Source organism: Desmodus rotundus, chromosome 5 (assembly GCF_022682495.2).
Source record: "Desmodus rotundus isolate HL8 chromosome 5, HLdesRot8A.1, whole genome shotgun sequence".
Taxonomy (NCBI): Eukaryota; Metazoa; Chordata; class Mammalia; order Chiroptera; family Phyllostomidae; genus Desmodus; species Desmodus rotundus.
This window is the reverse complement of record NC_071391.1, coordinates 128,470,232-128,490,608: the sequence shown is the minus strand read 5'-3', so window position 1 is coordinate 128,490,608 and position 20,377 is coordinate 128,470,232. Positions and strand designations below refer to the sequence as shown.

The following is a 20,377-nucleotide window of genomic DNA, read 5'->3' as shown; positions in this document are numbered from 1 at the left end:
CCATACTTGAGCAGGGGCATATCTAGAAAGTTCTGGGGGCCCAAAGGCTATTTGGATACAGCGACATATGACAATTTCCCAGAGGGCTGCAAGAATATCTCTGCAACCTGCCCTTCCTGTGATGTGTGTGATTTTGTTGTGTTTTTTTTTTTTATTTTTATTTCTTTGATTTTAAATTATAGTTTTCATGGTGATCATTTGGAAGCATGCACATTTGGGTCATTAAATCACAGTTCCTTTTTTGTAGTCAATAAACATGTGTTTGTGGTTTGGGATTATATCAATCCCTATTTCCTTCCAACCCCCATCTTTGAAATGGGGACAAAAAAAATGTCTGAGGGGAAAGTGACTTTGGGAGTTTACATATCTCCTGAAGAGTCTGTTTATGAGGATATTTTTAGCACAGACATTTTAAGCTAAACCCCAAATGACTCTGGAGAGGCCAATTCACATTCTAGGTGCCCCTTTCTATTTAATTATGTATTTTTAAAAATCTTGCAAAGATCTTACATATTAGAAAAAATTCAATTCTTTAGTAAATCTATGGGTCCACATATACTGTATGTTTTTAAATGATACATATTATTACAGTATATATATATACACATATATATATACACAGGTGAAAGTGAATAGATTGTCCTTATATATTGAACATGATAAGTTTTGGTTATTATTTAAAACTTATGATATTACAATGTATCATGTTGGTGTTGACAGTGACTAATTTTTCTGCAGTACATTCTGATCTCAAACTAATGTCCTTAACATATTTGTTGTTTCTCTGAACAGTTGCAGAATCACTGGATTTTCCCTGGTTTCCCTTTACTAAAACAGCCCTCTCTTTCTGAGCTGTTAACTGTCTAACCTTTTCTTTCCCCCTTCTGAAAGGCTTACCTTATTCAAGGCAGAGAAGCACAGAGGGATGTTAGGAGTGCAGACATAGTCTAGCTAAGACAGACCAGTGAAACTGAAGGATTCCTGAGACCCCCTCAAAGACCGTAGAGAGGCCTTATTGACATGGGAGGGGGCCTGCATGCTCACGCCTGCCTTGGGAGATGGTAGCCCACCGTCAGTGCGGCCGTTGACCACGAACGTCCTATAAGTCTGTCTCTTTGGTTTTCCTTTTTTATTTCTTCTCTCAGATACTCACCAAGAGACCAGAGGCTCATTTGAGAGAAGCACAGAAGGAAGGGTGGGGCTTGAGGAGCCCACTTTCTAGATTTGCCTTTGCTCAGGTTACAAACCAAGCTATGAATTGGTAGCTCAAAGGAAACTGTCGTTATCCAGCCGGGTGCATGTGTGGCAGGACAGATTAAAAACAAATCCATTCTACTCATTTTATGTGTCAGGATCTTTGCTTTGTTTCATTGCAGTAAACTGTGACCCTAAAGTCCATCAATATGACCGAAGGAAGTTTTGGAGTTGAGGAGGAGTCCTTGTATGCTGTAAAATTGAGTAGTAGGGCAACACCCACCGATTCTATGAGTTTTCTGGGGCTGGGGAGGGCCAGGGTGGGGGAGGGATCACTTATGGGCACAGGGCGGCAGTGGTCAGCTGATGAGCTTTAGGCCTTTGAATCCCTTTTAAACTTTTTAAATGTCTGTCAGATGTACTCAGGGAGACAAAGGGAACGTTGCCGTATGTCTGTTTATGTCTAAAAGCAAGTTATGAACAATACTGGCAGGAAAATTATTACCTCTGTGGGAGGCCTATTTGTTAGTCTGCTTTTTTCTTGTAAAATTTTTTTGCCCTTTTTCTATGTTACTAACATGCTTAATAACTAACATGTCATTCATGGAATGTTTCATTCTACTAACCGTTACCTGAATCAAAAAAATGTACTAACATGGTAGAGACCATCATATTTTTTAAGTAACGATCGTTATTCTGTTCACAGTTTTTAATTTCCTTTCTCCCCCCTTCTCCACAAAGCACTCAGGCATTGGACACGCTATGGTAAACAAACTACATTGTTCGGTAGATATCATTCTAATTGTTTCTTATTTTGGGTTTGCCGTGTGTTTTCTTTCTTTCTTTTAACTGTAGACATCATTAACAAAAGAGGAACTGCGGTTGGTACTCTTCTGCTTACTTTGACCTCCTTCTTTTCATCTGTTGTTGACCTTCTTATTTTTTACCTGTTCCTGTCAACCTCTGTTTTCCAACTCACCTGTAGGGGCATCGTTAACGTTTCGAACGTTTGCATCCAGCTGTGGTTAACACGGGATAAGACAAATGGTGGCTGGCCCGAGTGACCACAGGCTCAGCCAGGCTCTAACCACTCATGACGCATGGCATGCACACTTGATTTGGGAATGCTGGAGATGCCACACCCACTCATCTTTACGTCATCACAAAGCAGTTTTGTTTTTTTTTTTTCCCTTTGGTTCTCCCTGTTTTCTTTCCTTTCTGAACTGTACTGTCCCTCCTGCATGTGCACATTGGCGTGTGCCGCTTCCACGGGTTGTTGTTTTGCCTTCCCTCCCCTTCGGCATGGACGTAGGCACTTGCATGTGGAACAACTGCTGCTCAATAGTGCAAATAGTGACGTTGCTGGAAGTAGCTTGTGCCTTTTATGTTAACAAGGTGCACGTTGTGATTAGTCAATAACAGACGACTCAACTTTACTAATATGTACACCAGCAAAACTAACCTAGGAAGCATTTTACTAACACCATTTTTGTGTCTGCTAAATAACTTTTGAGTTGCAGTAGGGACGATGCTGACACTAGTTCAATAATCAGTGAACGCTCTAACTAGCTTAGCTCTCTTAGGGCTAGTTGAATAGAATCCAAGAATAAACCTGAAACAGACATGAAAATGGGTTCCGCCATAGGTCTAAAAATAAAAACCAAACAGAAAAAAAAAAAGCAAAAAAGCAAAATGAAAAAAATAAAACAAACAAAACACAAAACAGGCATATCCCAGGATTACAGTATCTAGGTCTGAGTATAGCGTGTCCTTTCCCTGTGCTTTGTTATCTAGGTGACAATATCAGTGGATGGGATTCTTACCACAACGGGCTACACGCAAGAAGATTACACCATGCTGGGGTCTGATGACTTTTTCTATGTTGGAGGCAGTCCCAGCACAGCAGACCTTCCAGGGTCACCAGTCAGTAACAACTTTATGGGCTGTCTCAAAGAGGTAATTATCACTGTCACCAGAATCATTTCTAATTCATGATCTCATCATTTCAGATCTGGACTGAAAGCACCTTTACTGAAGACCTGCTGTTTGTGGAGTCACATGACACAACCTTAATTAAATACAGTGTCCTACTGTTGTTTCTATAGGGTCGGGGGAGGCGGGCAACTCATAGGACATTATGAAGGAACTGAGTTCCTGTTCTGTAGTGCTCTGTAAGTAGTTCACAACCGAGATTTGCATCGGCAATTGTGTAATAGCTATGAAAGACATTCTAACACAAAGATACGTTGCGTCTGGGGTTAAGCTAAATGCTTTGCTCATTTTCACTAAAATGTCTTAGCTGTTATGTATATGGTAGCCAGGACTTATTTGAGCCTTACAGGAAAAAAGAAGGAGAAAATAGGCTACAAGAGAGAGATTATATAAAAAATGAGTCTGTGTGATGAAACAATTTTGTTACTGTATCTTAAATGTGTTCCAAAGAAGTAAAGCTGTTTCATTTGTGGTCTGCTCAGCTTACCTATTATTTACCTGACCAGTGCCACCAGGCCAAAAGATATCAGTAATTTCACCCCCATTCTCAGATGTCATGATCTGTTGTAACTTTTGATTGGATGGCAACTTGGGGTATAAGGAGAGGAAGATCACAAAGTTCTTGATTTTTAACTTACATGAATGTTTTCCCATAGAGCTGCCCATTTGCATTCAGGCTTAACCCGCTTTCTTCTGGCTGCTACAGCCAGAGCTTCCTCTTGCATTACAGAGCCGCAGTTCAGGGGCGGTGGCCTCTAAAATGTAAAGTTCAATAACTGAATCTGTTCATGATTAGCTGTAGGTGTTGTTGGTAAGTGGTGACATACTTTGGTTCGTTCTAAAGAAGATATTCTAATCATATAAACTGGTTTGGGGTAAGCATCCGTGAAAAACAGTCACTGCTGGAGTTAGTCTTGCTTGTCTTCCATGTACGTGAACTTACTTCGTGTTCATTGGTGTTGCATAGCTGTGTACAGGAGATTCCTAAGGGGACTCGGAATGTGTTGGTTTTAACAAATAGAAGAAGGTGTGGTTCTGGCAGGCTGACTCTAACCATACTTTGTGGTGGGAGGGATCAATTACCTCCCACAGAATAACTTCTACTCTTTAAAAATATGTGGTATGACTCAGGACTGTGTTAATCTCTGTGGACATTGTAAAATAAAAATAATTATTGGGGTTGGGGTCAGAACCATACCCCCAACCCACCTCATTTCCCCACTTTCACTATCAACAGGCCAACCTACAATCAGCCCCATGCCCTGCTTACTCTATTGAAAGTCAGTCCCATCATGGACTGGGGAAAACAAAGGGAGTCTATGGATCTCTAGCAGAATCTGGACTTTAGCTCAAGAGCCTTTTTGGATATCCTGTAAGAACATGAGAATTTCTGCAGTTAACGCCTGAGTCCAGCTGAACCCCACTGTCTGTTCATGGGAGAGGCAATTTTTTTGTGTGTGTGCGTGAAGCTACAGTGGATTGCCTTAATCTAAAATTACTGTTTCAGATTAGTGTCTTTAAAGTTTAAATGATAAGGAGTAGTCCAAACACTTTAGAATTCTTGTGTTTTCGATTGGTCTTTCAACCACATACACACAAAAAACACTACAGCACAAACAAGGCAGGTGGCCTCCCACGTGACATTCTGTTGGGAGCCATTGAGTCCATGCAGTGAGGATTCCCTCATGCTATTGTCTCCGTAGGGTTTGGATGTATATCAGTCCTCTTTATCCATGATTATGTCCCACATCTTTTCCACAGCCTGGGGCTTGTGTCTGGAGTAGGTGCTGCACTTGTTTTGATGTGCGATTTCTTGTGCTTTACTTCTTTCCGGCAACTAGAGAGTGGAAAGATGCTGGCGCAATCAGCCTGTAAATCAAAATAGTTCTCATTTGAAGGGCTTTCAGATGGGTCATAGTTTTCTTCCATGTCTGAATTACTATTTAGAATGCCCTGCTCTTTCTACCTCTGAAATGAAATTGTGACAAAGTATCATAGATTTTGAGTTAAATCACCTGTTTCAGATAGCTAGCTTTGTAGAATTACTGAAAAGAGAGGAACATGCCCTTGGTCATTCTCACCACATCTCTCTTAACACTAAGCCCTGGAAGCCTTCCTGAACTCTGTTGGGCTTTCTGCCCTGTAGCACATTGCATACACAAAACCTTAATTATGGTTTCAGGTATAACTCATAACATTTTATATTTTAAATGTATTATGTAAATTCCCTTAGGGTGACCAGTCCGGGGGAAAATACTCATAACAACATCTCCAAAATCATAGAAGAAATTTTGGAGTATTAGAATAGGAAGGATCCTGGAAGTCCTCTGAGCCCAGTCTTCGTGTTCTGAAGTAGGGAAACAGACCTAGAGAACTTAATCGACTCGCCCAAGAGCAATGAAGGGATAGCAGCGTTAGAACACAGAACCCTATGGGGTAAAATATATTTGAATGGCTGGCTCTCTTTCATTGTAGACAGTCGCACTCAAGGTACAGCAATACAGATGTCCTACCACTACCGTACATTTTCATCTTCACTCTTAAAAGGTTAAAGTAAAAAAGGAAGTTGCATAATGATTAACAGGATTTAGGGCCTTACATATATATGTGACTATTTGAAATGAGGCTTGGCTTCCAAGTAGAGCAACCAACCTTCATTACAAATATTGTTTTCTCAGTGACTACCAAATTCAAAATAAAATAAAATAAAATTAGTTCAACAAAATCTAACCTGAATTTCATACATTATACTTTGTTTAAAATGAGAGGGAACTTTGAATGACTAGGAATTTATATTGGGGGATCAAAGTAGTTTTTTTAAACTCTTATTTTTATTATAAATCAAAAAAGCTTTGGAGACATGTTTGAGCTCACTGAAAATTACTTTCAAAGAATATAAGTTTGAGAAACATTAAAGGAAAAATTATAAATAATAAATCACCATTATACACAGCCCACATCTATAAAATTTCTAGAGAATGATAGGCCTTTAAACAATATGCTCTTTCAATCTGATTTGTGCAAAAGCAATACTAATCCTGCTCTGGCAAGAAACATGTGTTTATATTTTAATTGCAATTTTTATAACATTGAGTAAAAGCTAAAATATATGGTGCTCAAGAATTATTGATCATTTGAATTTAATTTAATCTTTTCCAACAAGCAGTTTTGAGTGACTGCTCCACCAGGAGAGGGATGTGGCCAATGCTGCATAAAGATAAATCATGGCATCCACGGGAGATGCTTGGAGCATATTTGGGCACAGGTACTGCCCTGCCCATTCACTTTAGACTACTTCAAAACCATTGTTCTGTGCAAAAGTATCAGTTGATTTCTATGATGCTCATTACAGATATATTTTTTTTAATTCTCAAAGATAGATGAAATCTCACTAATATGTATTCCTTTCCCAGTATTTGACCATGAAGACTTGGTGCTGTTAGGAAGTGACTTGCAAGGACAGTCATGCTGCTCCCTCATTAATCTTGCCATAGAATCTCTTGCTGTATGCATTTCGTTGTGCTTCCAAATGCTCTGAAACACCTATTTCCCTCCTGTGGAGTGAAGATTATTTAACATAGTTTGTGAGGAGGGAAATGAAATTGAAGAGGTGTGAAAGAACTGCATTCAATAAAACAACCTGGACCCCTCCATTTGAAGTTGTTTTTAACGGTATGTACCTGCTGGCATTGTTTGAGCAGAGGCCTGCCTGTGTGAGGCCGTTTTGCATGATGCCACTAAATATTGCTGGGGACGAGCCTAAGGAAGGATTCCAGAGAACAAGAAGGAGGAGGAGAAGAAAGTGAAGTGCTAGGGGGAATTAAATCCCTACTGAAAATTTCATCAATCTAATTAGATCAGCTCAGGCTTTAATTACACTGAGAAACTTTTAGCACTAAAAATTTGGAAGATGCTATGAGGCAGATGAGGTTCAGAAAATATCCTCTTATATAAGCATTTCTCCCACTGTGAAAAAATAGTTGCTAGCCACACACTGTCAGCATGGTCTCCTCTGCCTTGTGCAGCCGTAACACTCTGCTTTCCACAGGATACCAGCATTAGTTCTGGGAAAGCTCATGGACTTCATGCAAACACCCCTTAATACCTGTCTGTCTTCTTTTGGATGAAAGAGAACTTCGGCAAATTGTGCAGGCTTCTCACTTTACCTACCTCTTCTGTGATAGAACTGGCTCAGCAAACGGGGGTCCTCAGGTGTCCTCTTCTCTTATTCCCCTCATTGCTCAGACAGGAGTAGAGCCCCTGTCACTTACTTGTAAGGACAAACATCAATGGTGGAATTTGCATGTTAAGTTATTTTTCCAGCAACTGTAGAGTGTGAGGAGATGTTCGTTGAGGCCTGTGAATCATGAAACATGGGAGGAAGGAGGGCTTCTCTTGTTGGGAGAGCTCTTGGTCTAGCCTGCAAAGACAAGTTTAAACCCATTTCTCCCCAGGTTTTCATTTCCTCCGGACTCTTTCTTGGTGGGGTTCCTGATGTCTAGAGGCACTTTTCGCCTTTTCTCTCTTACAATGTTGCCACTGTCTATGTATTGGCAGGTAGCACTTTACGGTTTGTTTACATTGACCTTTCCACAGGCTTCATTCACTCTTTGGAGAAGAGACTTGCTTTATGTGTTCCCATCTCACTTCTTCCTCAACATTTTCAATGCAGATCCATATATTATTTTTATCATCAGTTTATTATATAGCAAGGGGTAATACTACCTTAATTATGTTTGGTAGAATGTTTCAGTGGCATTAACCATTTTAAGACTGGTTTTGTTAATGCCCTACAAAATGAATAGGCAGCAAAGCAAACAAACAGAACCACAAAAGAATTCCGGTAATACTAGAACTCACACACTGGCTCTGGGCTGCCTTCCTAGAGGCAAGGTCTTGGCTTAGTGACTCATAAGAGAGCCTAGTTTAGACCAGCTGGAGAGGAAAGAAATTGGCCTGTGGTATTTTGAGCAGTTCAGCTCTAGGAAAAAAATAAATTTCTTCCATTGGATTTAAAGCACAGAAGATGGCAGTTTGCTTTTAATACTCTAACGAGAAAGCAAGCTGGAGTTTGTGGGAATGTCAAAGGATTTGACAAATTCTCATGTGCCACTCACCTGAGTTATTATAGGTCCCGCCTACTTTCTTTTGGATATTCAAAATACTGAAATGTGTTTCAAGTCTTCTGATCTAATGAAGTGTCAGCACCAAAATGCAAGCAAAGCTCAATGACCTTGGCCTTCTTTTATTTGCAGGACGGTAGACCACAGCTTTTTTTTTTTAAGTCATAAATCCTTTTACTTTAAAGGCATCTCCCCAAGAGCCCCTGTCAGGTAATAATAATAATAATAATTAGTAATAATAATAATATCCCCATTGTGTAACTGAGGGCCCTGAAATGTTTGCAGAACACACGCATCTCTCCAAGTGGCGGGACTGGACCCTGACCTTGGTGTTCCATCCCTGAGTTGTGCACTCCTGGTGTACGAGTTGAGCACACTGCCTGAATCAGGTCATCCAAATAAACTACAATGGCACAAACTCTGTGGTATGTAATCGTGGCTATGGTACACTAGGCGCTACACAAAGGGATATTAAAAGTCAGAGCTATTGCTGAAAGAGTAAGGGAGTTGGTGTATTCCTGAGTAGCAATAATTATATATTAAGTATTTTCTATTTCTCATAATAGCAACAACATGCATATAAGTTGCCTAATAAGCATGGGCCTAAGGTCATCAGCAACTGAGCAAAGTTAACAATTTAGTTTAAAAAATAAATTAATGGAACTGTGTGAAATAATTTGACATCTGATATTTCAAACATAGCAACAAGGAAGTCAGGAAGAAAACTGTGTGTGTATGTGTGTGTGTGTGTGTGTGTGGACTTGTAGCATTTTATTTTCTGTAGTGCTTTTATTAACCCTATACACAGAGGGTTTTCAACTTTTCAGTGCTTGGTATATTCAAAGGTAATATTCCAAGCATGACAATAGATACACTTTACTACTATTCCTTTTTAACAAATGAGAATGTGGAGATAGAAGGTAACTGACCTATGTAACTGACCTAAGAGAAAACAATTAGTAAATAACAGAGCCAAGATCTGAACCTGAATAACCTGACCTTTAACTGGTAACTAATTACCCTTGCCTTTAACTGCTCCTCTATTTTGATTTCTCTATTCATAATGTGGTCTTGTTTCTCTTTCCTTGTCCCCAGTACTTCTATAAAGTAAAATTATATGAAATGAACTTTACTGGAAACTTGAGAGGAAAGATAGAACAAAAAGGCAGCCTAGATTGCTAGGATGTTGGAAAAGAGAAGGTACAAAGTGAAGGGGAAGAAGCAGGAACTATTTCGATTAGCAGGGACTCTGAGGTGACCAGTTATATATAAGCTTCCACCAGGATTTTTCTTTTTTTTTTTTTTTTGCCAGTGTTCAAACTGGTACTGAGATGTTTGTTACCTCTGTAGTTCTCTCCTCTACTCTAGCAAGCAGCCTGCACACACCTCCTCCTTTAAAGGCATAAATAAGATAATAATTCATATCCTCAATTTCTGTAGCCTGTAGCCAAGCATATGAATGGGGATGCACACAAAACACATTGGGAAGAAGTACTTTCTAGATTTCTATACAGTGTTGGCTTCATATATTGCTAAGGCTAAGTTTGCTCTGTGAATTATAGCCTTAGGGGCAAGGGACATAAGCAATTGGGGCAGAAACTGGGTATTTTGTCATACACACTCCTCTTCGAGATTGAGTTCAGTGAGTCGCATCTGCTCAGGTCCCCAAGGAAGTGAAACTCAGCTCTTTAGTGTCTGCAAAGCATCTGGTGAGTCCATGTCTGGAATTCAGCTTTTGGACATAGCCACCTCTCTTTCCAGAGGACCCACAGATTTTTATTTCCCATCATTTCCAGCAGATGCCTCATAGCCTGGAACTATATCAGCAGTTGGCATAATGCATTATAGCACTTTCATATATCAAGCTAGCATAACATGATTTGGTAGGGTGTTCAATGGCATTTTCATTTTGAGGACTTGATACACTTTATAGTATATGACATTTTTAGCCCAGCAGAAAGCAGCAATGCATAATGTCTAAGACTGAACATTTCCTCTTAATTTCATTACCCACTAGAGTATCTGGTTTTAATTGCTCCATTTGCTTGTGCGTTAACACTTGCATGTATGCACTCAGTGAGTCAACATTAATCTCTCCCTGCGATGCGCTGGGCTCTGCTCAACTCTGGGGACACTAGGTAAGTAAGAGAAGGCACATAGGAATCTGGAAGGACAGCCTGACAAAGAAACCGAGAATGACAACACAAGCTCCTAAAGTAAGGTATAAAGATTGCTCTAGAAATAGAGCAGAAAGTAAATAATTCTACTAGAGGAAATTAGTAACACTTTCAAAGAAAATGTGGCAGATTAATCTGAGTTATCCTCTCTGCCTCTCTTTGCTCAGCTCTATAATTGGCATGATATTATAAGGGAATGAAGCAAAATGAATTAGTTTCACTCTCAGAATTAGAAAACAATAGGAAAGAATAAATGGCATGAAGGATTAGAAAACACATTACAAAGAAAAAGAAAATAAGTCCCATGTAAATACCCTATACAAATGTGTACTTTACCAAGTTTGAGCCATATTTTAAAAGTCTAAAATACATCCAAAACAAAGTAACTTTTGAATTTCATCTTACTTTCTGTTAAGAGATGATATACTCCTGTCTTTAGTTCTTTGGAGAACTCCAACTGCTGTGTTTGGAGAAAATTATTCCTGTGAATGGTCATCGGCCTTTATTCAGGAGAATCATCACTATTGAAACATTTAAAACAAATTAATTACTTTAAATGAAAATACTACTGTTACCATTCAGAAGCATGTGAGTTAAATAATGAGAAAATGACATTTCATGTCATTGTTGAGTAAATATTCTGGGCACAGAGACATCAATGACCCAGAGTGTTTAGTTTGGTTCCACGCGGGTGACATGACTCTGTCGCAGGCTCTGGGTGGAGTGCCAGTATGTAAGATGATTAAGTTAACATAGGGCATCTAATCAAAGTCATGATAAATGGTTGTTCTTCAAACATATATATTATTTTTCCTGAGCCTAAGTTTCTGAACATGAATGAAATGGGAGTGATGGTAACTACTTATAGATTGATATTACATTAAAGTAGGCAAAGTAAATGTCTTTGAAATCCCAATGTGCCATTCAAATCCTGGCTCCCGAGACTTGGTCGTTATGTGACCTGAGGAAAGTTATTTAAAATTTCTGGGCATTCATTTTCTTCCCTTCAAAGGAGTAAGTCAGACTAAGTAATCAGTGTAGTGCCTGGTGTATTGTAATATTTTACTCGTGATGACTATTAGCTGCAGTTGTAACACACACAGGGTCTGCTTCGTGGACACAGGGACTCTATGTATAGTCAGTCACACAGGGTCCCACTCATAGAAGAGCCCCACTCCTGGGTTAATATCTCCTGTTGTCATCTTGAAATTCTTAATAACTTTCAAACAAAGACTCCCTAATTTTTATCTTGCTCTGGACCCTACAAAACATGATGATTGTCTTGATTGCAGAGAAGTGTGAGATTTTGCGACCATTATATTATTTTAAAAGTTATTTAACTTTCTAAGGGCTTTGTGAGGAAGGTGGATTAACTAGTTCACAAATAATGTGTAACATCATCAAAACCGTGTCACTAATGCATAAAGGGTGCAGAAGAAATCCTGTTTATGAGCTCTAAGCCCAGTGTGCTTTCCTTGTTTGTTCTCCTAAATTATAATATCCACTATCCAGTGTACCAAAAACTTGTAAAGATGACTGAGAAGCAGAACTTTTGGAAAAACATGCGTATCTTTTTAAGGAACCAAATTAGAAATAGTCACTCAGTTTTTATAACCCCAAAACAAATAATTTTATTTGCTTTTTAAGGACATTATTATTATTGTCAGATTTCAATTAACATTATTTTTCAAAATTAATTGCTGAAGCCCTGACCAGTGTGGCTCAGTTGATTGGGCATCATCCCACAAAGCAAAGGGTCGCTATTTGGGTTCCTGGTTCGGGCATGTGCCTGGGTTGCCGGTTTGGTCCCCAGTCAGGCCACAAACCAGAGGCGGCTGATCTATGTTTCTCTCTTACACAGATGTTTCTCACCCTCCCTTTCTCCCGCCCATCCCCTCTATTTAAAAATTAAATAAATATAATATTAAAAAACAAACAAACAAAAATAATTGCTGTATTTCCTGCCTGTATTCACTACCTGTAGACCAAGTAGAGTTTCATATGTGAGACAAATGTTTGTTTGAAAGAATAAACCCACTTTATTCCTTCACATTTACTTCCCCAAGGTCCCTAGGCTGGAAGGTGTCATAACCAATGACTGAAATCCAACCTTTCTTAGCATTACTATTATTATTTGATAATTATTTGATTTATTATATGTTAACCCAATTGTAAAAAGTTGCTTACATTTATATTAGAACAATTTCTAAACAATGACCTACAATTAAAAGGTGTAGTTTTCAGGGAGTTAAAAGGAAAGAAAGCCCATCAACAACGTGTAGCCCACTCAGGGATTTGCTGATCCAGGTGTGGCCTGTGAGCCAGTAGCATCAACGTAACCCAGGTGCTTGTCGGATGAAAAAACTCAAGCCCCTTCCCAGGTCTACTGAATCACAATATACATTTTAACAGGATCTCCTGGTGATTTTGGATGCAAATTGAACTCACTGAGCTGCAGCACACCTCAACAACCACATTTCATTAACATCATTGACTATGCGATGCACAATTATGTTATGAATCACTAAACACTGCCAATTAACTTCGGCTCGAATGCACGTCAGTTGCACCTCAGATCTGGATTTTAGAATTATGAAAATATGAAACCAAGTGCAACTTAGTAGCTCAGTAGTGATTCAGAGGTTTACAGCCAGGGCCTCAGCATCTCGAAGTGCCAAGGACCCACAGAAACTCTTCCAGGCTCGGCTCCCTCCAGGCCCTTGATGGGCTCAGCCTTCTTTTCCAGAGAGGAGCATCAGGATCTTCTCACCTGAGTTCCCGGAGGGAGGGCAGATTAGCCACCAAGCAGGACAACGGGGGCAGGGCCAAATGCTCTGACAATCCACGTTTAGGGGCAACTACCATCTTGGGATGGTGTGTACTTGCTTTTGCAGCAAAATTCTTTCCTTTGACAAAATGCGGAGAATCACCACCTGCTGGTTTACTTGGGTTCATTATCATTTCTACATGGCAATATTTCCATGCTGAATTTCATAGATACTCATTTAGGCCATGATTTACAAAGGATTATTTTACTGCTAACTTAAACAGACTTATATGTACTTGTTTATATTTTAACAACTTAGTAATATAATAGGTTAAGGCCTAAAGAAAGTACACTCTTCCTTGGGTATAAATTAGACAGTTGGGGAATCGAGGCGTTAAGGACCATTTAAGAAAATGCTGCTTCTGCAACAAGAATTTTAATAAAGAGCCCCCTAGAGGCAGTTAACATGTATGGCACGTTTCTAAATTGAAACGCTCAGACTCAAATTTTTTTGGTGATTAAATGAACAAAGAGATGCTTTTAACTGACATAATGGGAAGACCATTAATCCCAGGAAAAGTAAGAAGTGTGCACTATATGATGCTTATAAAAAGGCAACTCTGTTTGAAACGATGTGGCTGCAGATTTGTAGTAGAAGAAAGTGGTACCACAGACTCCCTCAAAATCTCTTTCGTACACCAGTATTTTAATGGCATTTTGTATTTTCCCCACTGTCTTCCCCTAAACTCAAGTTGTAATTAGAGGCTATTTATTCTTGAAAATATATTCAAATTAATTTTTTGTCTTTATTAGTTTACAATAACACTGAAAATAGCACCTCTTACCTCTACCCCCACCACCCAGAAAAATGCAACCTTTCTTCACTTCACACTATTTTACTTGCACTTTTTAAAAATATTTTATTTATTTATATTTAGAGAGAGGAGAAGGGAGGGAGATACAGAGGGAGAGAAACATCAATATGTGGTTGCCTCTCACATCTGGCCCGAAACCCAGGCATGTGCCCTGACTGGGAATCGAACTGGCGACCCTTTGGTTCACAGGCCAGCACTCAACCCACTGAACCACACCAGCCAGGACTTACTTGCCCTTTTAATAAAGTCTTTCTTTGGAAGCAATGACATTTGAAGTGAGGTACCCAGACGTGTAGTTTAAGTAATAGAAAAGATTTTTGCATTAATATTAGTTTTTCTTTAAGTAGCACTTATGATCCCTGAGCAACATGTCTAAATTTTTCCATTTATTCACTAAACCCTCACTGAGTAACAACTATGTCTCAAGCAGTAAGTAGATGCAGGATTTACAAATATGGATAATTTGCATTGCCTTGGCCAGATTCTGAAGACAGAAGAAAAAAATAAATAAAAATGAGTATCAAAGCCTTAATTCAACAACAACAAAAATGTATTCAATGGCCACCATGCAATAGGCCTGCACTAAATGCTAAATGAGGACAGCAAAAGAATAAGACACGTTACAGAGGAAACAAAGACATAAGCAATTGGTACCCTTATTCTCTTTTTTCATCTCCCTTTATACCTATCTCTATCATAGCACTTGTTGCTACTATAATCTAAGTGTCCGAGTGTTTGAGAATGGGGCTTTCTCAAGAAGGTAAGCCCTAGCGCCCTAAGACATCTAGTGTATGTTGTAGTACTCGTTACATGTCATCCTTGGGAGAACTGAGAAAGTCGTTACTCCAATAAGTTATTTTGTGTTCTGTGGTTCAGATTAGGATGCTGGTTAAAAGAAGCTAGATGATGATTTTCTTGATAGCAGGGATTGTGATTGTATTTATTTAGTGCTAGAACCCAGGGCTTGGCTGCTGATCTATAACTCTTGAGTAGATTTCATTATAATTACACTCAAGAGAGATAAATTCTATAACAGAGAAGTGTGCTATAGCCTAAGGCAACACCGTACATGGAGGGCAGTCCAAAACATCCAGAAAAGCTGGATATACCTCCAAGGAGGTATATTTGAGCTTGACATTGAAAGTAAAGTAGTACATCCCCAAGAGAACAAGGATGTGAGATATGAAGTTGAGACAGACGACAAGTGGGAGGAAAGGCTCGGTTGTTGGAGAATGCACAATGGCCAGGAGATGTCTGGGGTCAGTCAGTGTGCGTAGGGAAAGGATGCTTGGAGGAGAGGTAAGCAGTGATGGTGGATCAAAAGTTGGGGGAAATGGTGTTGAGTATGAATAAAGTGATGACAGGATCTGACAGCTGCAATATGGAAATTTTGTGCCTAAGAACTACCTGAGAGTTTAATAACCTGCAGATTCCTTGTCCCCACAGTGTCTGATTTTGCAGTGGACCTGCGTTTTTAACAAACTTTTAAGATGACACAGATGTACGTGATGCAGAGACTTTAACAACTGCTGCTATTTGTTATAAGGTGCCATAGAGATTTCCAGAAAGGTCTGTGATAGGGCCAGGATTTCCTAGAAATAAAGGATCGAGAAAACCTAAGCCTCCAGGTAAAAAAAAAAAAAAAAAAGGAAATAGATCAAGGTAGAGCTGTTAAGGGTTGAGCTCAGGCAGAGGAGGAAGAGAGGAAACTTCAAAGGGAGAATCAGCATGCCTCGGTGAGTGTTGGAGAAGATAAAGAACATCAACACAAGAAAAATGTACGTATTTCTATACAAACAAAGCAATCAAGTCAGTTATTATTCTTCAAAATAGAGTTAAAGGGAATAGGGAACAAAAGTGGTGGGAAGCACAAAAGAAGTAAGGGAAGTAGCTTCCTGAAATGCAGCTTTGGTTATCTGGCTGCAGGACTCTGAAGGTTGACCAGTGCATGTGAGATGTAACCCAGTGCCTTTTATTTAACCTCTGTGAGCTCCCGGTTTCTCCTCTGCCCAGTGAAGGGATTTAGCTTTGTATACTTTAAGGTCCCTCCCTATAAGACTTAAGTTCTGAGGTAATACACTTACTGTGGTAATGGTTGCAAATAGAGAAAAGTAATTTTTGTGTAAAGCTATTTTAAAGACCTTTCTCAAAAGTTATCCAGCCACAGAGATTCTAACATATCACTCTGAGTGACTTAATTATCCTCAGAAGTTAAGAATTTTCCAGAGCCACCGCTACTTTAATCACCAAAGGCAAAATAATAAACAAAATCCTCCTAAAATGTAGGGCAAAATGTGGCTTTAGGGCTGGACTCCATGAAAGAGCAGAAATTAAAGGACAGGAGTCATGTCTGCTGTTGGTCTTGCAATCACAGACGCTGACTGACAGTGTGCCAGTGTGGGAGGGGCGAGAGCAGGGAAAGAGACAGGCGGGTCCTGGGAGGCTGTTTCCTCATTTGCCAGATTCCATTTTCCCTCTTATTCTATTAAAAATAGAGAATATATCTGAAACTTCAGGAATTTCAGGAGGAAGGAAGGGCGGGAAGGATGGAGGAAGGAAGGAAGGGAGGGAGGGAGGAAGGAAGGAAGAAAGGGAGGAAGAGGAAGTAGGGAATGAAAGAGAGAAAGGGAAAGAGGGAGAGAGTGTGAAAGAGACAGAACTTTTTGATAATCCTCTTTCTTAGTGGGAAAAATAAGGTACAATTTAAAATAAGAGCAACTATAAGAAGGTGCATGATGATTCAAAACAAAATTTGAATCATGAAAAGATCTTTAAAAGTAAACATAATTAAAACTTGAATACAAGGGATGTCTATAGGACTTGAACGAAAAAATAAAATTAGGAGACATGATTTAATCTAGCCTTCACTGGAATGTTCCCGATGCCAACCCTTGGAAGATGTTCACTCTCTTTTTTGTTTGTAAACCTGAGGCGTTACCATTTTTGATTTGGTCCCAAGATCTCATACCCAATATAATGTGTGTGTGGTTGTCTGTATTTTCAGTGCCACCAAGTTGATGAATTTCCAAAATCTGGGTGAAATATTATTGCATTTGTTAAATCTTCACCATTCAGGTTCCCAGCCTTTTCCATAAGACTATGAGATTTTAAAGATAAAGAAAAGATGGAAACAGTTTTCTTCAGAACAAAGAGACATGTGTCGGCCACATGTTTAGCCATTAGTAGAGCTGGGTAGAGAAATAGGTCTTATGATTCTTGCTCCAGACTTTTTACAGTAGAACTCCCTCCGTCAGCTTCTGTATTGTTACTGATTCCTCCTGCAGCTCCATGTAACCAGTGAACTAAGCAGATATCGAAGATGTTGTGTCGTAACTATTGGTCATAACAAGTTTGACCAAATTTGATTTCTGTTTGACTAACAAATGGCATATGATTGCCTCAGAGCAAAGAAGGAGCTAGACCTAGTACACACGCACTCCGATGTGTAATGTGTGTGGCAGACGTGACTCAATTCAAGTGGTGTTTAAACCCTCCAGGTCAGCGTTATACACACTTCCCTGAAGTCCAGTTCAAACAGGTGTTAGTGCACAGTGAAATTATCATGAGAATATTTTTAAATATATAGGGTTAATTTCAAATATCTGAATTTCTTACCACTCTTCCCATTTTTTTAATCACCTTCCCAGATGAGTGTTTTGGACCTTCTTGAACATCTGACCTTCTTTAGAATTACATTGCCACAGTCAAGGTCATGATTTCTGAGAGTTAATTTCATAATCATTTGAGTTGATTCAAGCCTTTGACATGCTACATTTAACACTATTCATCAGAATTTTTGTTGTTCCAGTAGCACGCTGAAATCTATTTCTAGCGTGCGTGTCAAACCCAAAGTCGTACTGTTTGAAGGGCAGACGTAAGAGTTAAATTTTCAAATGCTTAAGCATACCGGATATTTGCAGCACCCTGGTTTAATTGACTTATAACTTCTTTCTGAGGTGCCATGTTATTCCATAACACAAAAATTAACATTAGAAAGGAATATAGTAGTGTATGTAATAGTGGTTAGAAAAAACTCCCTCTATTCACACAAGTGGGGAAACTGAGGCATGGCAAGATTAAATGACTTCCCCTAAGTGATTTTTTTTGTAAATATGTCTGTAATAAGTTGAGTATCCTTGATGTATTTGATGTATTCAATGGTATCTTCAATTTTAACAAAATAATAATCATATTGGTAGAGTCATCCATAATGTTCCCAGTATTTCCCCTAGCTGAAATTTTCATTCACAGATAAACTTAGAATGTGAAGTCATTTTTCCATTGCTAGTCTTTTAAATATAAGAATCTTTTTCATCATTTTTCTCTTTTCTTATTCTTACCAGAACTTCAATGACCACATGATTCTACAAGCATCTCTCAAATTAACCTTGATTTTCTTGTTTGTAATCATCTAACAAAAATGTTTTTTAAGTGGTGGTGGAGAAAAGTCACACTTCAGTTATTCCCCTATACACTCACCTTCTAAGTTGTGGTGAGCTTTTACAGGACCCATAAAACACACTCTCCACATTTAATACTATTTCTAGGCACAGAAAGCAAATCTTAGCATTTTTTACTTAGAAGTTTCCCCTCCCCCAATTTTCAGTCTCCAATCATAGCCAGAGGCTGCAGGTTATACAACATCTATCACTCCAGGGATATAACTACAATTAAGTAATAGAACTCTAATTAAGCAATTACATGATGTGAGTTCTTATCACTTTCAGAAGGAAATAGTTCAGTTTTTTAAAGATTTCATCAGCATTTTGTATGTGAGCAGTTCTTACAGAGCAGAAGTTCTGAAGCAGAAGTTCTTGCTTCAGAAGTCAGGTGCATCACTTCTAAATTATTTTTTGTTACTAATTGAATCTAAAACTATGTAGGTGATTTTCAATATTAATTTCTTATAATGGAACCAGTCTGCTTTCCTCCATTCAGTTTCAATGGTATCTCCCATTTTCTGATATGCTTTTCTGCTTTCCTTCAATTAGGCCTATAGTTATTGAGATGACTGAAATCCAGCCAACCAACTGACAAAACAATCATTCACCCTTCTCACCCTGTTTAAAATGCATTGAGTTTCTATCCACAACTGGAATTATAATGCATTTTCTAGGTTCTTACAGAAAACATCAAAATGTTTCTGATGAGTTCCTTTTCATCAACTGCAACTACTTCACCCCCAATTAATGGGGCAAATTCCCCAATAATGTATTCTCTATTCTGGTAAAGAAATTATTACTCAGTTTCTGGGATGTTGATTCATATGACTTGCAATGAAGCCTATTTGCTCTGAATCATTTCTCTTTCTTACTTCTCCTTATCTTAAAATTCTTCTTTCATGCAGTACACCCCCCAGTCTTTGAAAAAGCATTGCCAGGTATGTTTTCTTTACTACATCGTAATTCTTAAATCAATAATATTTATTGACTGTATTGGACTTAACATTGAGTGAGATATTCACAAACTAGCCCTGAAATAGATTATAATCATATTGGGAGATCAGATTTCAAAAGGTAAACAAACCTATTTGTTCCTCTGGTATTCAGTGACCACTTTCTAAAGGTTTATTTTGTTTGGAGCCCTGTGGTTTATCAGGTTTTGTAAGGTCTGAATCCTACTTCTTAGTGAGCTTGCAATCTAAGGATGAGGTGGTTTATCATAAGAACGTTGGAGTAATGCAGCCTAGGATTTTATTTTAGTGTGACCTTGGGCAACTAAGTTGCATTCTCTGTTCTTCTGTTTCCTCATCACCTAATTTATAAAGTAGATATGTAAAGTACCTATCTCACAAGGGATTTGTAAGCATTAAATGAGATTGTTAATGTACCTTTAAAAGAAATAGGAGAGTTGGGAGTCAGAGCTGGCATGTATATGGCTGGTGCAAGCAGATTAGTGCTAATTACTGTCTGTGATTTGTATTTTTTTTTCTTTTTAAGGAGATGGCTAGGAAAACTAAGCAACTTGCCTGTGGTTTCATTCTGTTAATAGGTTGAACAAATATTCAAGCCAATTCAGTATGATTCTGAAACCTGTTTCAGGGCAGTAGAGGGAGAATTTTGGGTAAAGCCGGAAAATGAGTTTTGTTTTAGACATTTATTTGTCCCACAGATTCCCATGGAGGAGGTACTGAAGCTTGGGGAACGCACATGCTCACGGGAAACCTGAGGGGAGTGACAGGAGAGACTGGGTCATTTATTTGTTCCGACAAACATCTGTTGTACCCTGAGCTTCCTGCCCAGTGTGCGC

General features: G+C 38.8%; 1 protein-coding gene across 22 annotated transcripts in view; it reads left to right on the top strand.

Annotated features, from left to right (window-relative positions):
- Positions 1 to 20,377, top strand: part of NRXN1 (neurexin 1) — a 1,071,808-nt gene that overhangs the window by 407,542 nt on the left and 643,889 nt on the right. For 14 of the 22 annotated variants that reach the window (XM_045189458.3, XM_045189457.3, XM_045189449.3 and 11 more), the window contains 2 exons: positions 1,936 to 1,959; positions 2,989 to 3,150. In XM_045189458.3, the coding sequence (XP_045045393.1) occupies positions 1,936 to 1,959; positions 2,989 to 3,150 (186 nt within the window). The remainder of the gene's footprint in view (positions 1 to 1,935; positions 1,960 to 2,988; positions 3,151 to 20,377) is intronic. The other 8 variants (XM_024552822.4, XM_024552821.4, XM_053924061.2 and 5 more) reach the window with 1 other exon arrangement.